At 55.4% G+C, this 20,966-nt stretch overlaps 1 protein-coding gene across 2 annotated transcripts in view; it reads right to left on the reverse strand.

The window, feature by feature from the left end:
• UBE2O (ubiquitin conjugating enzyme E2 O) overlaps window positions 1-20,966 on the reverse strand; it is a 57,543-nt gene that overhangs the window by 10,865 nt on the left and 25,712 nt on the right. For both annotated transcript variants that reach the window (XM_045489708.1, XM_045489707.1), the window contains exons 2-6: window positions 3,933-3,992; window positions 3,719-3,829; window positions 1,535-1,632; window positions 1,150-1,213; window positions 333-476 (exon numbers count right to left, since the gene is read on the reverse strand). In XM_045489708.1, coding sequence (XP_045345664.1) covers window positions 333-476; window positions 1,150-1,213; window positions 1,535-1,632; window positions 3,719-3,829; window positions 3,933-3,992 — 477 coding nt within the window. The remainder of the gene's footprint in view (window positions 1-332; window positions 477-1,149; window positions 1,214-1,534; window positions 1,633-3,718; window positions 3,830-3,932; window positions 3,993-20,966) is intronic.

Genomic DNA, 20,966 nt, shown 5'->3' on the forward strand with positions numbered 1-20,966 from the left:
GCCAGATGGATCTTCACGGCCTACCACCAAGTAGGACACCCCCAGAGCAGGCCCCACCTGTAACAACTACAGCCTCACCCCACGGATCCCCCCCCTGTCAGGGCCCGGCGGGCCCACCACTCACCGCTGTGCCACCTTGCTGGGTCAGGCTGGGGGACACCTGCCTAGCAGTTACCCCAAGACCACACGCCCTGGCTTCCCTCTATCCTTAAAGCCCTTTCAGATCAAGAGGGCTAAGGGGCCTCTTGGTCCTCCGAGCAGACAGCAAGGGAGTGGTAAGAGCTCAGCGCCAGGGCGCAGAGGCTGAGGCCCCGGCCCCACCCCAGCCTTACCTCTTCCACCACCACACGGAACTTGCTCTTGGTGCTGAGCACAGGCTTGACCCCAGACAGCCACTGGGCGCTAGAGAAGATCTTGGCGGGGCCGATGAGCACCTGGCCCGGGTAGAAGCCATAGGAGTCATCGAAGAAGAGACCCTGTGGGATGTGGGGCCAGAGAGAAAGTCCTTAGGAGTGGCACCTGCCCAGGGGACAGGGCTCTCTGCATCTACGCCTGCCTCACTTCACACCTGCATGCTCCCCAGCCCTCTAAGCTAAGACAGAGCCTAGGGCTCTGGAGCAGCACGCATCACATCTAAAATGCACATAAATCATCCAGAGAGCTCATTAGAATGTACACCTGACTCATTCCAACAAGCTCTCAGGCCAGGTCAGTGTTGTTGGTCAAGGGTGACGCTTCGAGGGCTCTAGAGGGCAGGAGTCCCCACGCCGGTCTGATCGTGCGCCCTTCCCACATTTACTTATAAACAGTCATATGCTATCGTTCTAAAATATCCGACTGTAACAACACAGCGTACGACTCTAATACTGAAAAGTGGCTATTTGTTAAAGAAAACATACAGTTAACAAAATGCAAAGAGAAGTTCTAATACTTTCTGTCCAGGTCTAGACTTCTAGACCTTTTGGTACACACCCACCCCTTTTCTAGGAAACCGCTCTGCCTAGAAGCAGCGTCTGCTTAGCCCAGGCTAGCTCGCAGCTCTCTGCTAAGAAGTCCTTCTTCCTGTGCGGCCCAGAGGCAGGGGAACATGAGACTCTGTCCCCTCCAAGCCCGCCCCTGGAGAAGCCTGCCTGGGTGGAGCAAACGTACAGAGTCGCTGACGTGGGGACAGACGTCATAGAGCTTGGCGCCATCTTCTGTGTTCATGGAGCACCTGAAACAGCGAACACGGGTTTGGTCTCCACCAGGGCACAATGACGTACACACCGGTCCACATCCACACTCGGGTTCCCCGAGACAAACAAGGCCCCGACCCCCGAGTACTGACTACCATTAAAAATTATCGAAAATAAAGCACCAACCTCTAACAGATGCTCTAAATTAGGCCAGGGCGACAGGAGACCAGCCCAGGGGCGGGCCCCCAGAGCCAGCAGCGCGTATCACCGCAGGCCCCACGAGAAGACGCCCTCGGCCCTCCCCGGCCCGCGGGTGGCCCCTGCAGAGCGTGGCCCCGTATCACGGGTGAGCTGTGTACCTGGCACCGTTGGACAGCTTCAGGATGATCTGGTTCTTTAAGTCGTAGACCTTCCCCAGCCAGCAGTCATAGGCAATGTAGTCCCCGTACATGAAGGGCTGTGGACCGGGCCGGGGTGTGAGAGGCAGCGGGAGGCACTGGCGTGCAGCCCACCAGCTCCTCTTTGCCCGGAGACGGAGGAGGAGGGATCCGAGGAGCTCGCTGCCTGAGTCGGCCCGCCCCCCCCCCCCCCAACGAGTTCTACGCTGTACCCCGGCTCCCCCTCCCAGGTCGGAGGAGGGGGTGGCGGGGGGGTGGGGGGGGGGTCTGCCTGGTGGCAACGAGAGAGTTGCACAGAGGCCACGGAGCCTCTGAGGACACAGGGCTCCGGGGCAGGAGTAGGCTGTGGAGGTGGCAGGTGGAGGGTGGTTACGTGGACAAGTAAGCGATACATAAGCAAGTGTCTCCCTGCCGGGAAAGGTTCTCACTCACACAGAAAAGGGGAAAGGAAAGAACGAACCTGAGCTGCTCAAACGGAACTAGAAGTATTGACACAAAATCACATATTTTCCTGTGTGCGTAGAAAAGGTGCTGACAAATTCAGATGTGCCTCCGGGTACACACACAGGCATCTCCTGGTGTGGTCCTGAGAGGCCCTGCTGGTGATCCGTATACCCTGCACACAGCCAGATTTCTGTTTAAAATGCCATTCCCCTCTGAAAGGAACCAAGGCTCTTGGGAGAAATGGCTGATTCCAGGGCCAGATCAGAAGAGGTAGAAAGTAAGAAGGTACTTAAAACAAAACAAAACAAAAACCAAAAACAAGACCCAGGATGGGAAAGTGTCGAAAGGACACAGATATCAGCTTGAAGGGGCGCTTACTGGCCAAATCTGCAATAATTTAAGCAACAAAATACTGGCAGTAATGGATTGCAACCAACCGAACAGAAGGGGACCTTGGAGTCCATACCGACGTAAAAAGAATTAAATGAACGAGGCTGAACGTGAAGCTCTTCCGTACAGAATGCCAACTAATAAAAAGGACGAGAAGCCACCGTGCCATCAAATCACCACTCAGCAAGCATCAGAGGGCTAGCCGGCTCAGGTGGGAATTGCTAACGGAGGCTAAGGCTGGTGGATCGGGGTCTCAGCAATTACGGACACAACCCCGGAGCCCCTCCCCGCAAAGCTGGCCGGCTCGGGTGGGAAGTGCTAACCGAGGCTGGGGCTGGTGGACCAGGGTTTCAAAAGTAACAGGTTATTGACGCAACCCTGAGGCATCTCTCCCCAGAGCAGAATCCCTTGCAAAGGTGGTGTAAATGGTGACCTTGTGGAGAGGCTGGGCAGACACCAATATGGCCGGGATCACGACGAACACCCCTACTGTGGCCGCTGGATGTCACGGGCCAGGAAGAGCTCCGGGTGTTGCTGGGGCGCTCCTGACAAGGATGCGGGGCCTGAGTCTGGTCAGGAGGCCGATGACACGGCTCCGCGCTCAGGTCAGCCACTGGAAGGTACCAGGGCGTGGACAACAAAGCAAGACTGGGGAGCAGTTCCAGATGAGGAATCAAAGAGCTGACAACCGAATGCCAAGTGTGCTTCTGAACGGAGTCCCGGATCGGAGGGGAAAGGCCGTTGGAACAGCCGGACGGGGTCTCTGGGTCGGACAGATGCGTGCTAGTGCCACCTTCCTGAACGGGGGGGCTGAAAGACGGGTTCCGGGTTTGGGGAAGTACGCACCGTAGTGCTTCAGGCCCGTGGGGCGCTGTGTCTGTAGCTTGCTCTCCAGCGTGTCAGAGAAAAGACTAGGGAGACAGAAGGAAATGCGGGGAAGGGAGGAGGAAGGTGATGGGGCCAACGGAGGGAAAGGTTCACCGCCAAGGAGCCCAGTGACGCAGGGAGCACGGGAACGTACAGCTTTCCCTAAGTTTGAAATCACTTAAAAAAGAAACTAAGGAAGAACTTTGTTGTTTCAAAACAGACTGTTAAATTAGAAAGGGAGCGAGGGAAGGAAAACCCCACCAGCAACGCGTGCCAGAGGCACAGGGAGGTGTCCCGACCTCACGTCCGCACGGCTTCCTCACAAGGAGCGCCACTCAGGCAAGCCCGCCCCGGGAAGGTGCCCGGAAGGTGCGGTGCGCGTGGGGACAACCGGACCGCCGAGGGCGGTCACCGGCGGGCGGGCAGGCGGGCGGGGCCGCTCACCCAGATGTGCTGCAGGTCCTTGCTGTTGACAGGGTAGATGATGCAGTTGGTGCCGATGAGCTTGACGGCACAGTCGATGCTGACGTCGATCACGGTGCCGCACTGGCTGTCCTGGGGAGGAGAAGGCATCCAGGCCCGAGCAGGCGCACGGCACCGGCCGCCAGGGCAGACCCGGCCCAGACACTCCCCAGGCAACCCCCGCGCCAACACTCACGGTGGATCGCATGTGCCGGACCACGTCCCGGGGCACCACAGAGCGGTCCTCTAGCTTCAGCTGAGAAAGAGAACACGGTGTGACAGAATGGCCTCTGATGTCATTACGGGGTGCGTTCCCCCCCAACTTCTGACTACGCTGTGACACACAGACAGCCAAGCACACAAACCCTAAGTGCCGAGCACGGCTTGGGCCAGCGCCACACACCCTCTAACGGCAGCCAGACTGACAGACAGAACTCCAGGCGCTACCTCCCGGAGCTCCAAAGGCGAACAGTATGGTGACCGAAGGTCGTTTCGATCATACCGAGAAGCGTGCCTAAATGACAGATCACATAAGGCCTCCTTCAAATTACAGGTTCAACAGCCCGTCACACAGCAAGACCGCTTTGCTAGGAGTGACATCCTTTTCCTACTTTCTGCGAGTGCCTGCCCGGGCCCCCACTGAGCGCTGAGTTACAGGGGGTGGAGGAGCGGCGTGACACCGGGCCACGTGGGTCACCCTGACGCCCGCTATCGCCTGACACGACCTCGTAATCTGGGCTATCCTTTCCGACCAGCCGCAGCCTGCTCCTTATCTACTGCTCCGCAGAGCCGAGCACAGCACCGCGGGGGAGCCCTCGGGACGGCCGGCTCTGGAGCCCCGCCAACTGCTCGGCGAGCACCGGACCCATCCCTTCACAGCCAGCCAGGCACAGCCTCCTCTGAGCGGACAGCCAGGGCCCCCGAGGGCTGTCCCTCGCCTCTGCCAGGCACGGGACCCCCCTCCAATGGCCCGGCCGCAAGACAGTGGTCCACCGGGCCCACGTGTCTTCTTTGCTGGCTCGCCCAACCTGGGGACGCCCCTCGGGAATGCTTCACTGAGTCACGGTACCGGGCGAGTCTCTGACCGCCCACCTCCTTTGGACGGGCACCTCCGAGACCCCAAACCACAGGGGTGCGAGAGCTATTCTCTCAAACAACACCCAACCTACGACTCCTCAGGCTCACTCCCCCAGTGCAAGGCCCAGGGCAGGGAAAGGTGAACTCCACGGAAGGAGAACTGAGACACCGGCTCAAGGTCACCGAAATTTTGGCAATGATGGCTGACACAAACCCTGCTATCAGTAGGATGATGTGATTTACAAAAAAGTAAAGGAGGAAGCGACGGGCCCCATTATTGACAAGCGATGGAGATTCTCCTACCTGGGAATATAAGCCCATGATCCAGCTAAGAGTAAGCCCAGGGGTTAAAATCAGGGGTCCCTGAGCCAGACACTTACACGTGCCAGCTCTGAAACCTCAGGAAAGTCACTTATGTCCACACGTGAGAGCAGCCGTGTGGGAGTGGTGGAGGGGATTACAAAGGCAATGAAAGCACAGACGATCACAGGGCACCGGGCACACAGTAAGTGCTCAGCTAATGCCAGATCTGCTGTCTCCCAGGGCACAGGCTGAAGGCCCTCTGAGGTCAGGCTCTTCTCCCCTCTGCTCAAAGACCCCAGGAGGCTGTGAGGGGCCACAAGGAGCTCTGCTCAGGGTCTGCCGTGATGATGGTGCCACTTTTCTAACTCAAAGAACTTCTTATCCAGTAACGCTCTGTGCCCAGAGCTCTGGTCTGGGTCATGGTATTTTCAGTGCTGTCCCACCCTATCTCAAACCTCTGCTCCCATTTTAGACTTCAAAAGCCACAATTGCAGGTCTTCCCAAGTTGCCATAGAAACCAAAGTTACAGTGCCAGGAAATCCAATGGGAGAGGGGCTGCGCTGTGTGGGACACAGGGGTGCTACCCTTGGTGTGAGCCACGGCCGTGGGCACAGGCCACCTTATCTGCCCGGGGATCCCTGAGGAGAGCCCCAAGTTGAGTCTGCAGATCACGTCCCCACCGAGGGGAGTGTGTCGGGCCCGACAGAGCTGCAGGGAAGGGACGGGCACAGGCCCAGCTCCTGAATCAGTGTAGTCTGTGATGGCACGCCGCCCGGCCTCGCAGCACCCTGGCCCGAGGGACGCTGCTCCTGAGGGTGGGTGGGTAGGTGGGACCGAGGCGACCGTTCCGAGGCCAGAGCGGGCACAGCACGTGGGTGAAGGCTGGTGTCACTGCAAGGCCAGAGGCGGGTTTCCTCCATCTTGCCTTTGTGAGCCCGTGCGGAAGGCGGCAGGGCAGCAGTTCAGTGTTCTTGGGAGAGGGGAGCTGGGGAGCAAACACCGTCCTCTGGATATGGCTCTGCTGACCTCCCCACCCGGAGGCCTGGTCCTCAGGCCCTTCTAACCCTCTGTGACAAGGAGTGACATTTCTCCAAAGCCCTGACAATGCGGGGAGGGGAGCGGAGTGGGAACGGCAGGGAGAAGAAAGGGGTGGGGCGGCCACGGGTCTGGCTACATAGCCTTCCCTTGGGAATTCCAGACGGTGAGAGAAGGGCGTCTGGAAGGGCTTAGATCAACCTGCAAGGCTCTCGCTGATCTTTCACAACCTTCCTCCCCAGCTCCCTACGTCCCACCCACACGGGGCACCGCCTGTGTCCACACAAGCCAGTCCTCCCCCTCCTAGGCGCCTCTCCACTGCACAGGTCCTTCCAAACGCTCTCCTTTCCTCGCCCCACTCCCATCACGTGCTACCTGCATCGCGAAGGCTCTCCATAGCCCCACTCTGGGAGGCACCTCTGTGCTCCCAGGGGCTCGGGAGCTCTGGAGTCCTCTGCCCACGGCACCGCCCAAGTGCGACAAGCAGCTTCCTCGGTGCTTTGTGTGTTGTAACCTGTGAGGTCCTCCACGGAGCTCCGAAGCACACTACTCCGGCCATTCCCATTTTACAGATAAGTAAACGGAGACAGAAAGAAAACACAGCTCCACGGAGGTGGACCTTGACTTGAACTCAATCTGGCTCCAGGGGCCATTCTCTTAACCGCACAAAAAGCCCAGCCCTCCCTGGAGCCGCAAAAATGAGAAGCGAGTAAAACACGTTCCTGGAAGGTCCGTCACAGTGAAAGACAGCGGATCAGCGCTGTATTCATTCCTGGGCCGGGGATGCAGAGATCGGGCACCCAGACGGCGGGCACTGGAGGCCAGCACTAGAGGGCGCTGTGCCCGCTCTAGGAAAATGCCGGGCTCTGGAGCTGAACGAGCCGCGAAGCAAAACCTACCAGTGATTTTCTGGTAGGTACACCCTGACTGCAGTTACCCAAAACTCGTTACCGGAGTGGGATCTGAGGTGGGGGATGGACGGGTCCCAACTGCCATTACCGGCTCTAAATTGCTGAACAACCTCTGAGGAGGGGACTATCCACATTTTTTGAGAGTGTAGCTGCCAGAGGCTTCTGAACAGGGGGGGAAGAAAAAGATACCACACCAAAATGCTGACCCGTCTCCGAATGAGAAGGGACTATGGATGGCTTTTAAAGGGAGCGTGCATTACTTCAGACGATTTTGGGACACGACTGTGGGACGTCGTTTGCTCCCCCTGCCTGCTCTGGAAACAGCGACGCTGGCGCTGCTCTGCGGGAGGAGAGCCAGGCCTCACAGAGGAGGTGACTCATCTGAACAATGATGACTGAGCACCTGCCATGGGCCAGGCGCTGGGGAGACAAGTGCCTGCTCTCACAAAGCTTAAGTTCTAGCGCAAGGAGGAGACACACGCGTGTGAGCGCACACACAGGTCAGGCGGTGCTAAGTTCCATACAGAAAAAAAAGGCAACTCAGGGGCAGGGGTGAGAGACCAGGAAGGGGAGGAAGCAAGAGTGAGTGAGTTATTTTATTTGCTTTTTAAAGTAGGCCTCATGCCCAATGCAGAGCCCAACGTGGGGCTTGAAGTCACGACCCTGAGATCAAGACCTGAGCTGAGATCAACAGTTAGATGCTTAACCAACTGAGCCACCCAGGCGTCCCAATGAGTGAGTTCTTTTCAAGGCTGGTCAGGAAAGGCCACGCCAAGGTGCCATCTGACTGGAGATCTGAGTACAAGAAGGCGGTGAGCTTTCCAAGCAGAGAGAAAGGCTGCCACAAAGACCCTGTGGGCCTGCGTGTTCTATGACCAGCAAGGAGGGCAGTAAGCAGATGAGGCTGGCTCATTCAGGCCTTGGAGAAAGACCCGCAGGAAGCGCGTGAGATTCCATCCAGTGCGGGGCTCGGAGCAGAGCGCGTGCATGACAATAACGTTAAAAGGATCCTCTGGCTGCCGGCTGTAAAGAGGGGTAGGGAGACCAGTTAGCCAAGTGGTTCTCAACTGGGGGCGACTTTGCTCCCCAGAGAACATTTGGAGTGTCTGGAGGCATTTTTCATTTCACTGTCACCACTGGGAAAAGGGGTTTCTGGTACACAGTGGGGAGGGATGCTGCTAAAGGTCCAAGGAAGCACAGGACAGCCCCCCACCCTCTTATCCCTGATGCCATGACAAAGAATGCGCTAGCCCAAAGCATCAGCTGCATTGAGGCTGAGAAGCCCTGAGGCTGCCCCCAGAATGGTGGCAGGAGGGAGACAAGAGCACTGAGGGAAAGGATCGCCCTCCATACAGTCTCATCAGAAGGCAGAGCTCACTGGGGCACCTGGGTGACTCAGCCGGTTAAGCGTCCGACTTCGGCTCAGGTCATGATCTCACGGTCTGTGAGTTCGAGCCCCGCGTCGGGCTCTGTGCTGACAGCCTGGAGCCTGCTTCGGATTCTGTGTCTCCCTTTCTCTCTGCCCCTCCTCTGCTCATGCTCTGTCTCAAAAATAAGTAAAAACATTAAAAAAAAAAATTTTTTTTTTAAGAAAGAAGGCAGAGCTCATAGTTGGGAAGCAACACAGATCACAGGGAAAAGGCAACACGGCAGGGAGGCTAGGCACTTCCATCACCTCCATTTGAGCTCCACGGAGCTCTGCTCTGACCAGGAGGACTACTCTCCTCTCCCTGCCCCCCACCCGAGGTGCACACTGCTTCTAAGCTGGGGTCTCGGGGCCCACCACTGACAACACGACAGAAACAGGAGCTGGTCCTGCAATCCTTGGTCTAGACCCTCACTCATAACATTGCTCTTTATTGACCTGGAGGAACCCAAATTCACGATATCAAACTGTTTCAAGAGTAGAAAAAGGCAAACTGAGGCTGATCAACAGGTTGAAAATGCAAGAAGCTGCTTTCAAGCGGACCGAACGTCACATCTGTAGGACCGGGTGGCCATAAGGGCTGGCCTGCTCAGTGGAGGCCAAGCACTTTCTCTGGGGAAAAAAGGTGGCTTTGTTCCTGGTCAGGAGCCCGAGCACAGGGGCCCCCAGTGTGAGAGGGGAAGCGGCAGAAAGTCCCCAACAAAAGGCAAAGGAGGGGCCTTAAAGGTACCTGAGCATCTGTGTCAGGGCTGGAACCTGCCCACCAGCCACCGCCATCTCCTGTCAGACTCTGGCGAGGGCCACAACACAAGCAAAGTGGGTAGATCTCCTTAAGTACCACCCGAGAAAAACCAACTTGGTCTTTGCTGGGGCGGGGGGGGGGGGGGGGCGGCAGTGATATTCTCACCACCAGACTCTCAGCTTACAACCAGAAAGAGCTTCAAACCCAAAAGGTACGGCATTGTGCCAAGCACACATGGGCGCCTAATAAAGTCTCAGATCACAAGGACAAGCTGGCTGCCAGCCCCTCACGGTGCCCTGGTGAGCAAGTGGAAAACTGGGGACAGCCGGCAGCGGGCCCAGCTTGGGTTTGTATTCAGAGTGAGGTTTTACTACACTCCCCTCGACTGAGCCAGGCCCGAGACCCCGGGGAGACCGCTCAGGGGCCTCACGGTGCTCAGCAAGGAAACCAGAATCTTCTGAGCTACGCTGCTGCTTTGCCCGGTGAGGGGAGGTGGAGGGCAGAGTGGCCCAGCAGACGCACGTAGGAATTAGGCTGTTTACCTAGGCCAGGACTCAAAGAACAGAGTCCTGAAAGGAATATGAGGTCAGACGAGCACTGGAAATTTCTAAAGGCTTATTACTTCCCAAGGGGGTAACAACCCCATACGGCCTGAGCCGAGGCTGAGTCCAAGCCGTACTGGAGAAGGATGAAACAGGTCAACAGGGGCTTCCACTTGTGACCAGGACCCCAGGGCCTCCTAAGCAGACCCCCACCCCTTCAGTGTCACAGACACTTTTGATGCTGTCCCCGAGCCTGAAGGGCCTAGCCACACTGCCTGTGGGCCGGGTCCACTGCAAGTACCGCACCGCACTGGGTGGGGGGGTGGGGGGGGGACCCGGCAGTAGAGGGGGCCTGCTGGTGAGTGCACACACACGTGCTCCGCCGGCTTCCGTTCGGGGAGGTGAGAACAGAGGAAATCATTCACCAGGAACTTTGCTGACACCTAGGATGGAGGTCATTTAATTTCTTTAGAGCTTCCTGTAGGTTCGGGGCTAGAGAGAACATCCAAATGTACAAGGAGTGATCGCTACCTTTAAAGAATTTACAAGCACCTGGCACAGAGATGGGTGGGGAGGGGGATGGTCCAGTGGCCTCAACCCTTTCCCCTCCTGGAGGTAACTGCAACTGGGTGGCCAGAGAAGCTAATTATGCCAGACTGGGAAGTCTGTCCTGCAGTGAGGACTTCTAGAAAAGTTTTGGAAACCCCAGAATGAATGGAATGCTCTCTAGAGCAGTGTTTTCCAAACTGTGGGCTGTGACCCATTAGTCAGGAAATCAATTTAGGGGCACCTGGGCAGCTCAGCTGGTTGAGCGTCCAACTGTTGGTTTGGCTCAGGTCATGATCTCACAGTTCGTGAGTTCGAGCCCCAAGGTGGGCTCTGAGCTGACAGAGCAGAGCCTGCTTAGGATTTCCTCTCTCTGCCTCTCCCCCTGCTCAAGCTCTCTCTCAAAATAAATAAACTTTGAAATCATGATGTAAAATTTAATATTCTACAGTGGGTCGCTTTCAAGAAGCTTGAGAGCCCCCACCCTGCCTACCTATCTGCCCGGTGCCTGTGCCCGGCTCTACTGGCTCTCTCTGGCTATGGTTTTGGCCAGTTGCATCCAGGAGAGAGAAACAGCTCATCAGAAGCTGGTCTGGAGCCAAAAACAAGCAAACAAGCAAAAAACCCCAGATCTGTATGTTCACACATAGACACTGTGGGGGTGGGGAACCTCGAACTCTGTGACATTACTTACAAACGTCAGTACGGTGGCTTTCAGAACCGGAAAACCGGAAGTGAGAGGAAATGGCACGTGAGCCCGAATTCCCCGTTCACACTGGGTCTGGGGATGTGACTGGTCAGGGATTCTAGCATATGCCGGGGTAAGGCCTTTCTCGGAGCAGGTGACCATCATGTGGCCAGCCCCGGACAACCCAGCAATCAGCAAGCTGCCCACCTGAGGACAGAAGGTTTTACCGGCAAAACACAAATGGCCAGAGGGCCTCCCATGCATGGGGAGGAGAGAACAGCTGGAAATGTCTGGGCAGTATGGAAGAAAAGACAAAGGTCAGTGCCCCTAACCAGAAAATCCTATTAATCGTGGAAATCATTCATCGGAAGTTCTGCTAAAGCCAAAGACTGAGGTCAATTAATTCCATAATTTTTTAGTGTTTTCTATAGATTCAGAATGAGACAAGAATAAAAATCTGTAGGAATATGCACATACATTTAGATGGGGAGAAAAAATGAAAATACGTGCAAACATTTATACACAATACACATACACTGCTTAGCTGGGTAGGGAGAAGAAAAACTCCTGTTTCTGGATGGTTGGTGGGGGAAGGTGGGAAGGGCCAGGCTGCACAGGAACTAACCATCAGAGATACAGGCAAGGGATGTCCACCACCTCCTCTGCGTCAGATGAAAACTGGCCAGGCCTCTGTGCGCTCAGCCCCCGGGGGCAGCACTGTCCCCAGGGAGCTCCCTCTTTGATCCCACACCCCAGACACCGCAATCTGGGCTGGGCAATGCGGCATGACTGCATCACTGCCTGGAAAGTGCAGCTGCAGCTTGCCAGCTTGCTGGAATGGCCTGGGAGGCACAGCCTGCCCCAGGGGGCAGAGCAAGGGGACCGAGTCCAACTGCCTGCGAAGTGAGGGGGCAGGACTGGGGAGCTGCGCCCGCGGCAGGCCAGCTGGAGCCTGGGCAGCAGGGCTGGGTCTCTACAGATGCCGTGATGTTTGGGGTGCGGTGCGTGCATTCGGTGGCAAGAGGCCGCATGGACATAGAACAAAACCGCCCATGACTCCTGGATTTGAATTGAAGGGAGGGTACAAACAGGAAGCTTTAGGAGGAAACCTCCCTCCTCAAGGAGCACGACTACAAGGTAGAAAAGTAAACAGTAAACATGACTTCTTCTTCTGTTCTTGGGGCCAGGCTGCTGTCCTAGGGCTGCTGGGCATCCCTGGGGGTAAGCACGCAGCAGGCCAACTGTCCAGGCGCAGAGAGGGCTCACGGCCTCATCACTGCCTTCCAGACATCCACCACCTGATGTCAGGTCAACTCAGGGAACGACAGACCTTTACTGAGCTTGCACAGTGTAGGGAGGAGTGCCACACGCTCTGCCCCTTGCAGACCTCACAGCCTCTACAAGGGGCACCACCATTACCGGAGTCCGGGGGACTTGGAGAGGCAGGTGAGCTGCCCAAGACCGCCCTGGCAAGAGCACTCCAGAGCCGGTTTTGCAAACTTGCCCTTCCTCATCTGGCAAGCGTGACCTACGGCGCAGCCCTCGGGCATGGCGCTGGCCAACGAGAACCGTGCTGGCACGGTGTGGCCCCTGACGGCAGCCCCGCCATCTTCCCAGAGCTTACTGAAATGCAGACTCCCAGGTCCCACCCCAGCTCTGCCGCCTGGGAGTCCACGTGTTAACAACATCTCTGCTCTCCGGGTGACCCGTGCGCACGGTACGCCGTCTTCACGTAACAGAAGGTCTCGACAGAGAGGGTATCAGGATAGAGGGAGGGACAGCCCTGTCTCAGGTGCACTGCTCAGTCCAAAGCCCCAGGAGGGTATTCTGAGAATAGGCATTCTGAAAAAACTACCCCCAAACCTGGCTATTCTAACTGGCACTTTAAAGGCGGCAAGGGAGGAGGAGAAATAGCTCAAAGGGACTGTCTCCGGGTCCAGTGGGGTGGGCCAGGCCCACTCTCCAACCGTAAGGGACCCCACGTGGAAGAAACATACCCTCCCTGGACCCACAACCGACCTCTGCTTGTTTCCCAAACACCCGCGGTTACTACCTCCCGGCAGATGAGTCCTATATCCTGGGGTACTGCGTGCCACTTGGGCACCAGATGGCCCTGCGGCTGGCACACTAGGGGCTGAGGTTACCTCTGGGTCTGATCGTTAAGTCTCAAAAACCCTGAGTGCCCAGCGCTCGCCCATGGCAACTTGCGGTGGGATGACAGGGCTCATTGGGCTGGGACTTGAGATACTTGCAGACGAAACGGCAGAGTCGCTGAGACTGGGGTAAGAATCCCTGCAATCGCGCTGTCGCATCGAGGTGGCCCGTCTCCCTACCGTACGACCACCAGGTCCGGCAGAGGCTGGTGCTGCACTGGGGACGTCCTCTCACCTCCCCGGGTGTTAGCCGCCTCATCTGGAACAACAGCCCTGGGCCGGGCAAGCTCCGGGCTCTTCCAGCTTGAGCTCATTCCCTGTAACATCGGGGGGGGGGGGGGGGGGGGCAGGGGCAGGTTTCTAGCACCTGCCCGCCGCTGTCACCGCGGAGGGGCAGTCTGTTTGGAGCGTGCATCCCTACAGACCTCTCAAGTAGGCAGGCTAAACAGAAAGATGTCCCTGGTCTGCCCGGTCTAAGAAAGCCCCACGCCAGGAGCACCCGGGCCCAGCCTGAAGCAGGCGCCTCCTCTGAGGTACTTACAGAGCCGCTGGAGAAAGCGAACACACACACACACGCACACACACACGCGCGCGCGCGAGAGAGATAACGTTTACAAAGACTGAAACAAGATGCAACAATTAGCGTAAGGGCACATCTGGATTTAGATATCACTAGGAAAAAGCCTTTTGCAAACTGAAGGGATTTTAGGTACAAGAGGGGAGCTATTTCAAGAAAACCCACAGGAAATCTTATAGTATACAAATAACCATGTTCCCGTTCATAGGGTCAAAATTCTCCCCTCCTTTTAATGAGTGTGGACACACTCACCCACAGGGGATCCGAGCAGGAGTGAATCAGAGAGTGTGGGACAGAGCGCTCTCAGCTGGGTCGGAAGCTACAGTAACACTGGCCGATACTGCTACCCAGGTTCCGGGGCGCAGGAGGTGACAGCACTGCCTGGACCGAGGGGGTCCAGCAAGCAGATCATCTCAGCCCTGGGTGAGGGGTGCTCAGGGGGGAGGCGAGGAGGCACGTCTAGGTGCCTCACAGACCTCCTTCAACCCCCACCGCCGCCTCAGGGGGAAGGTCTTCTCCCCATGTCGGACAGGAAACGTGCAGGGACAGTCACAGAGCCGCCCCATCCCAGGACCAGAACAGCGTCTCCACCCCAGGCTGCTCCAGGGTGCCCCTGCGGGGTCAGGGAAGGGTGAAGAGTGACTAGTGAACAGACACCAGCACACGAGACACAGAACCTCAGCCGTCCAGTGATCTTTTCTGTACAATCAGGCACGGAGCTTCTCTCCTTCTCCTGGGCCCTTCTGGGCTCTTCGCGCAAAGGGCCTCTCAGCCAGAATTCATAGTATCACAAACCTGAGGGGAACGCGTTTCCTGAGAGCAAGAGGGCAAAACTGACTTGCACCCGCTTTTAGACACTGGGCCTTACAATCGGCAGCTGCAAGGTGGTGTTTTGGCTGACCACATGCTACCGTGTTGGTCTTTGAAGGGCCACAGGTGGAAGCCGACAAATGGCCCCATAAAAACGGAGCAGAGGAAGTCTAGATATTTAATTTGGCAAGTGCCAAAATCGCGAAAGATTGTGAGGAAAGACGGAGGCAGCCTCAGTAGGGCTCTTGGGAGGATGACTAGGTTCTAAGGCGGCTACCCATCAGAATCCTCGGCGCTCTTTTAAAACAGATGCCTGGGGTGCCTGGGTGGGGGCGGGGGGGGGGGCTCGGTCGGTTGAGCATCTGACTCTTGGTTTGGCTCAGGTCATGATCTCATGGTTTATGGGTTTGACACCCGCATCGGGCTCTGTGCTGACAGTGTGGAGCCTCCTTGGGACTCTCCCCTTCCCTCTGCCCCTCCTCCGTGCGGGTGCACACTCTCTTTCTCTCAAAATTAGTAATAAATAAACTTGAAAATAAAATAAAACAAAACAGGTTCTTTATTTAGCTTTTACCCCAAACCTACTGAGTCTCTGGGTGAAGCCAGAAATGTGCTTCTTAACATCCCCCAGGCAAGTCTTGACAAACAGCCTGGTGAAAACAGTTCTGACCCAGTCAGTAAGTTTCCCTTTCTTCTAAAACAAAATAGAACCCCAACTACTTAGGGACATTTGTTTTTAATTTAAAAATATTTCAGGGGCGCCTGGGTGGCTCAGTCGGTTGAGCGTCCGACTTCAGCTCAGGTCATGATCTCACCGTCTGTGAGTTCAAGCCCCGCGTCGGGCTCTGTGCTGACAGCTCGGAGCCTGGGGCCTGCTTTGGACTCTGTGACTCCCTCTCTCTCTGACCCTCCCTGTTCATGCTCTGTCTCTCTCTGTCTCAAAGATAAATAAACGTTAAAAATAAAATAAAATTAAAAAAAAAAAAAATAAATAAATAAAAATATTTCAGGGCGCCTTGGCGGCTCAGTCGGTTAAGCATCCGACTCTTGAAGTTGGCTCTGGTTGCGATCTCACGGTCGTGAGACGGCGCCCCGCGTCCAGCTCTGCACCGAGCGCAGAACCTGCTCGGGATTCTCCCTCTGCCCCTCTCTTGCAAGCGTGCTCTCTCTCTCCAACGAGATAAACTTTAAGAAATAAAAAATAACTTTTAAAAATATTTTAAAGACATAAACCTGGAGATCAAGGTACAAAAACAAGGTGACTAAAATAACGAACACGGTGAGACCCAACTGATTACCGCCGCTTTGCCTCAGTTTTCCCTGATACACTTGTGGTCCAGCCTCTGACGAGATACACGCGCACCAGGTCGTCCAAGTGATGTGGCCCCAACTGTGACCTCTTTTCGGGTGGTCCGGACCCTGATCTAGGCCAGTTACCAGACTGACGCCAACAACAAAGCCTGAGGCCCTGCGATCGCTTTTAGTGCGAAACCTCTATTGACCAGAGTCAAGGGACCTGACTCAGGCCAGCTGCTACCGAGGTGGCAAAGAGCAGATTCTGCCGTCCTCAGACACCTGGGGGACTCGGTTTTGCCACCTTCAAGACTTCCAGGCAGAAAGGCAGCTCCTGGGCCCGCACTGTGACCACGAGAGCCCGATTTTCAGAGCTGGGTTTCAGGACGGGTGTGAGCCAGTAAATGAAATGTGGCTCTGCCCACGGGTAAGTGCTCCAAATCTGAGACAGAACTACCCTCGTCTGAAGGGTGTGTCACTGTCTGGCCCAAATCATCCAAGATGGCCACCAGGACTTCATCTTTATAGACACTCCCGCTCCCTTTCTTCACCTTCCCTCCTGTGAGCCCGCAGAAACATGACATCATCTCCAAGATGACATAATCTTCACTCAGCAAAGAGCTGACACCTCATTTCCACAGTGGCTTGTGACATCCAGCCTCACCTCCACCCACAACACCTGCGTCTCCTTCGGGCCACGCTCCCAAACACTGAGAATCAGCTGCTGATCAATAGCCACTCTCTGCAAAATGCATCCTACCTTCCGTGGCAGACTCAGACTGAAAGGGATCCACTCAGCACTGCTATTTTTAAAAATGCAAATATGGTAGGAAAAGGCAGTAAAAATAACACACCAGGGCCCCGATCCAAGGCAGATTCTTTGCCGAGGGGCCGGGATTTCATTGAAGTAGGGGTGGAGTGTGTAGAGCTCAGGGTGGCTGATCTTCCTATGGAGTTTTGGTTTTTATCACACCTGTGCGCACAGAGCTGCGAAGACCGTACAGACTGCCCCGCCTCCAACCTCTCCCTGGTGAGCCACCCCACAGCAGGTAAGCTGAACCCATCCCAGAGGGGCAGGCAGGCTTCACGGTCCTTCCCGGAATGACTATGCCAAACACGGACGGTTCTCTGCTTCCCTCAATTCTAAAATGACATCCTTCCAAGACAAACTGAGGTGGGTGTTGCAAACATTCCCCCGCTCCCCAGGGAAGCGGGGACTTGGTAAAGGCACAGCGAGCCAAGGAGGAGACACACAAGACCCTGGGATGGGAAGCAAGCCGGGGTCCTGCATCATTCAGTGATGGCCCTGACGGCCAGATGGTCCCAAACTGCGGACTGCCTTCCAAATTGGCTGGTCCACACTGCCGATGCGATGGCCACAGAGAGCCCAACAGACAGGCGGATCCCACCGCTGCGAGTCAGCAGACATGGCCTCGCCACTGCGGCGCCGACACGATGGCCATGGTGGCTTCCTTTCCCCAGCTCCCCACGTCACTAGAATTAGGTCAGGACAGGAGCAGGTACCCTGCCTCTGAGCAAAGATTTCTAACTAAATGAAACACAAATATTTAGCAGCCCGTTTCTGGGCAGAGTTCATCGTAATTGGCATGGCTGGGAAAGTGGGAAGGACTCCCCAGCACCCACCGGAAAAAGAGGTAAGGAGGAAACACCTAATTGTACTGCAGACTGATCTCTAACATGCCCTCTGGCCCTCTAACAGGGAACGGGAATAATCACGGCTACGACAAGTGCCCCATGGCCGAACCCAAGCGTCGAGAAGGGCCAGAGACTTGCTGGGGTATGGGTTACAGCTTCTATGGAATAAACCTCTCAGCCTTTCTGGGCTGGCCGTCTTCCCTTAATCCCTGGGTCCTGGGAGCCGGCCAACAGGTTGCTGGAGTGGGAGTCTGAAGAAGAACCAGAAGGCGACACCAGACTGGCATCTGAAGAGTCCTTCTACCTCTAGTAGGCTGCACCCAGACCTTCTCAAGGACCACCGATTCTAAGTGGAGGAAGGCGGGGACAGATAAAGACGTCTCAGGGGCTCTGCTATGGTCCTGCGAGGGCCAACCGAGCCACGTGAGGGCAAAGGCAGGCCTGCGGCGATGGTTTTGAGCTCTCTGTGTGTAATAAGCCCTGGGAAGCACCAGGACACGTGTGGCAAACAGTAAGTAATCAAGAACGATTTCCTCCCCGTGCCCCCTGCCCATGCTCTCCCAACCTTTTCCAAGTTTACTTCACTCATCTGCAATCTGAACTGTCCCGACACAGTAGACAACGTACAGAAACTGTTGAATGAAGTACACGGGGAGAGGTATGATGGAGGTGTCTCACATTAACCCACTTTTGTCAGGCTGCAGCTCCAGTCCTGTCTCTCCTCTATCAAGGGCTGGACAGGGACAGAGACTGCCCTGTAGAGAAGTCTGGGCTCCTGACCGGTTGCTTCCTTTGACATTTATGATATGCCTCTCCCCTGATCGACTACAGACCGACAAACCATCCATCCACTGATGCAACCAACTAAACACCTACAGGATGCCAGATGCTGTGTCTGATGCTAATGAAACATGGGGAAACGAGACAGACTCAGCCGGGGCAGAGCCAAGAAGGGTGCGGAAGACAGGTAGTTCCATAAGCAATTACGTGCTGACGCGTGCGGGGCTGGGGGAAAGCATGAGCGGCCACACGAACAATCACGGCTTTGGTTTGTCCAGATGGCCGCACTCAGGTCTTTGCTCAGATGTCACCTCCTCAGAAAGGCCTTCTTTGACCGCCCCATCTGGACTCATCCCTCCTCATTCTCTACATACTCCCACTTTTTCTCCACAGCACCTGCCATCCCCTGCACCCGTTACCGTTTGCCCCATTCGACGTGACTTCCCCCCACGAGGGCAGGCACCGCTCACCACCGCATCCCCACCACAGTGCCAGGAATCCACAGGGTGGAGGAAGATGTGAACATCTGGGCCTGAGAGGGAACCCACTGGGGCAGTCTGCAGCATGGCGTCTACGAAGCCATCTGCGTACTGGAGGTACTGCATACTGTTCGGAAACGCCACTACCTTGAGGAAGCTGGATTTTCCACACCGCAAGCCCAGAGTCCATTTCCTGTGACGTCTGCCCCGCCTCCTCTTGGTGGAGGGTGGTGCCGGAGGGCACGCTACCTGTGGTCATAAGCCTGGCCTAGTGGCTCAGCTCCCAACCGCCAACACCAGCAGCCCATGGGTCTAGTGTGACAGTTCTGATAGGTGTCCGCACAAAAGGAACCACTTCACAGGTAACCGCGATCTGAACAAGCAGCACTTGTGCCGAACAGGCCAAGAGCCACATGAAAAGAAGCACCGCCTGGAAGGGTGAGGCCGCCTTACCACTCGGTTCTCAGTCCGCCAGCCTTTCAACAGTATTTTAAACCCAGTTTTGATTATGACACCCACAGGGTGTAGAGAATTTGGAGAAGATTCAGAGCGGCGCTAGAAACAGGATCTGCGAGGAAAGAGGGAAACACACTCTAGGACAGAAACGAGAAGCCCGGGATCGCTTCTGTCTTCGAGTCTGGAACTTCCATGAAAACACTCAGCAACTCCAAATGTCTGTGGAGAACTTGGAGTAGGGATGGCTGGGATGGCTGGGCGGCTCGGTCAGTTAAGCGTCATGATCTCACAGTGTGAGTTCGAGCCCCGCATCGGGCTTTGCACTGACAGTGCCAAGCCCGCTTAGGATTCCCTCTCTCTCTCTCTCTCTCTCTCTCTGTGCCCCTCCTCCACTCGTGTGCTCTGGCTCACACACACACTCTCTCTCAAGATAAACTTAAAACAAACAAACAAACAAACAAAGTAGGGATGGTTGGGCAAAAGGAAGAAACCAGGGTCAGGTAACTCCCCTTCAGAATGGGCTTCTCCAATGTTCCTGGGTCAGACCTAAACTGTCCAACAGGGAAGCCACTGGTCACATTCGGCCACTGAGCATCTGAAACATGACCAAGTCAGAGGGTAGACGTGCCGTAGCACAGACGGGGTGGCGACGACGCAGCGTGAAGAATGCAAATCATTACTCTTGTCACCTCTGTTGCATATGCTGAAACGATATCCTGGATCTACACTGGCTTGAATACAACATTAAATTCACCTGCTCCCTTTTGGTTTTTTTTATGTGGCCACTAAAAACCTGAAATTACCTATGTGACTTAGATGGCCTTTCCACTGAACAGTGTTGGTTTAAACCAGTAAATCCTTAACAACGCCAACAACAGAGTACCAGAGGCATAAAACATAAAACAGCGCCCAGTTGTACTGTCTCAATAGTGCTCCCCAGAGGCAACCACTTTCTACTTTCTCAGAGGTTAGAATATTCAGCCACATGTAGAAACCATATGCTTGCATCACTAATTCCTAATCTGTTAACAGCAAACGTTACCTACTGTTTCTCCCCTCCCCCTGACAACCCGTCCCTCGAGCCCATCTTTCCAACAGCTCTACCGCTTTGACTGAAACAACTCGATCATGTTGTAACGGAGCAAACAGAGCTTAGAGCTGAACCAAGGGGCACTCCGTGAACACGTACAACCTGTGCGTCAAAACCTATCCATAACTTTTCCCAACCTGCTCGAATAATTCATCAGGAGTTTTCTAGGTTTTGTGTCTGTCGGAGACTGCCGTTCCACCCTGCCTCTCCTAGGTGGACTTCCCTTTGCCGCAGGGCAACAAGGGAGCTCTTGTTTCCCGGATCCCAGAAAACTCACTCGTTTTGGTGAAGCACACCTTCCATCAGCTTCCGGAGAAAGGGTTCAAGGGAAGCATGTTATTTTTCCAGTCCTTGCACGCTTGAACAGAATTACCCTGTTACCCAGAATTACGCTGGGTCACCTGGATGTGGGATGGGGGATGTGGGATTCCCACAGAACATCGAGGGCTTTGCTCTACTGTCTCCCACCTGTCATAACCGGCGCGTTCTCTCTGTTTATATTCACTGTGATCATGCGGATTTCTTTCTGTTACCTTTAGGGCCTTCTATCTTCCAGGCTTTTACTTTGCTCTCCTTTTTTCTAGGAGAATGACCTAGTTTTTAATAACTGAGTATTTTCTCTCTATTGGTTGGAAAGCTTTCAGGCCTATTTCTATTTGACGGTTA

Source organism: Leopardus geoffroyi, chromosome E1, assembly GCF_018350155.1.
Source record: "Leopardus geoffroyi isolate Oge1 chromosome E1, O.geoffroyi_Oge1_pat1.0, whole genome shotgun sequence".
Classification (NCBI taxonomy): Eukaryota; Metazoa; Chordata; class Mammalia; order Carnivora; family Felidae; genus Leopardus; species Leopardus geoffroyi.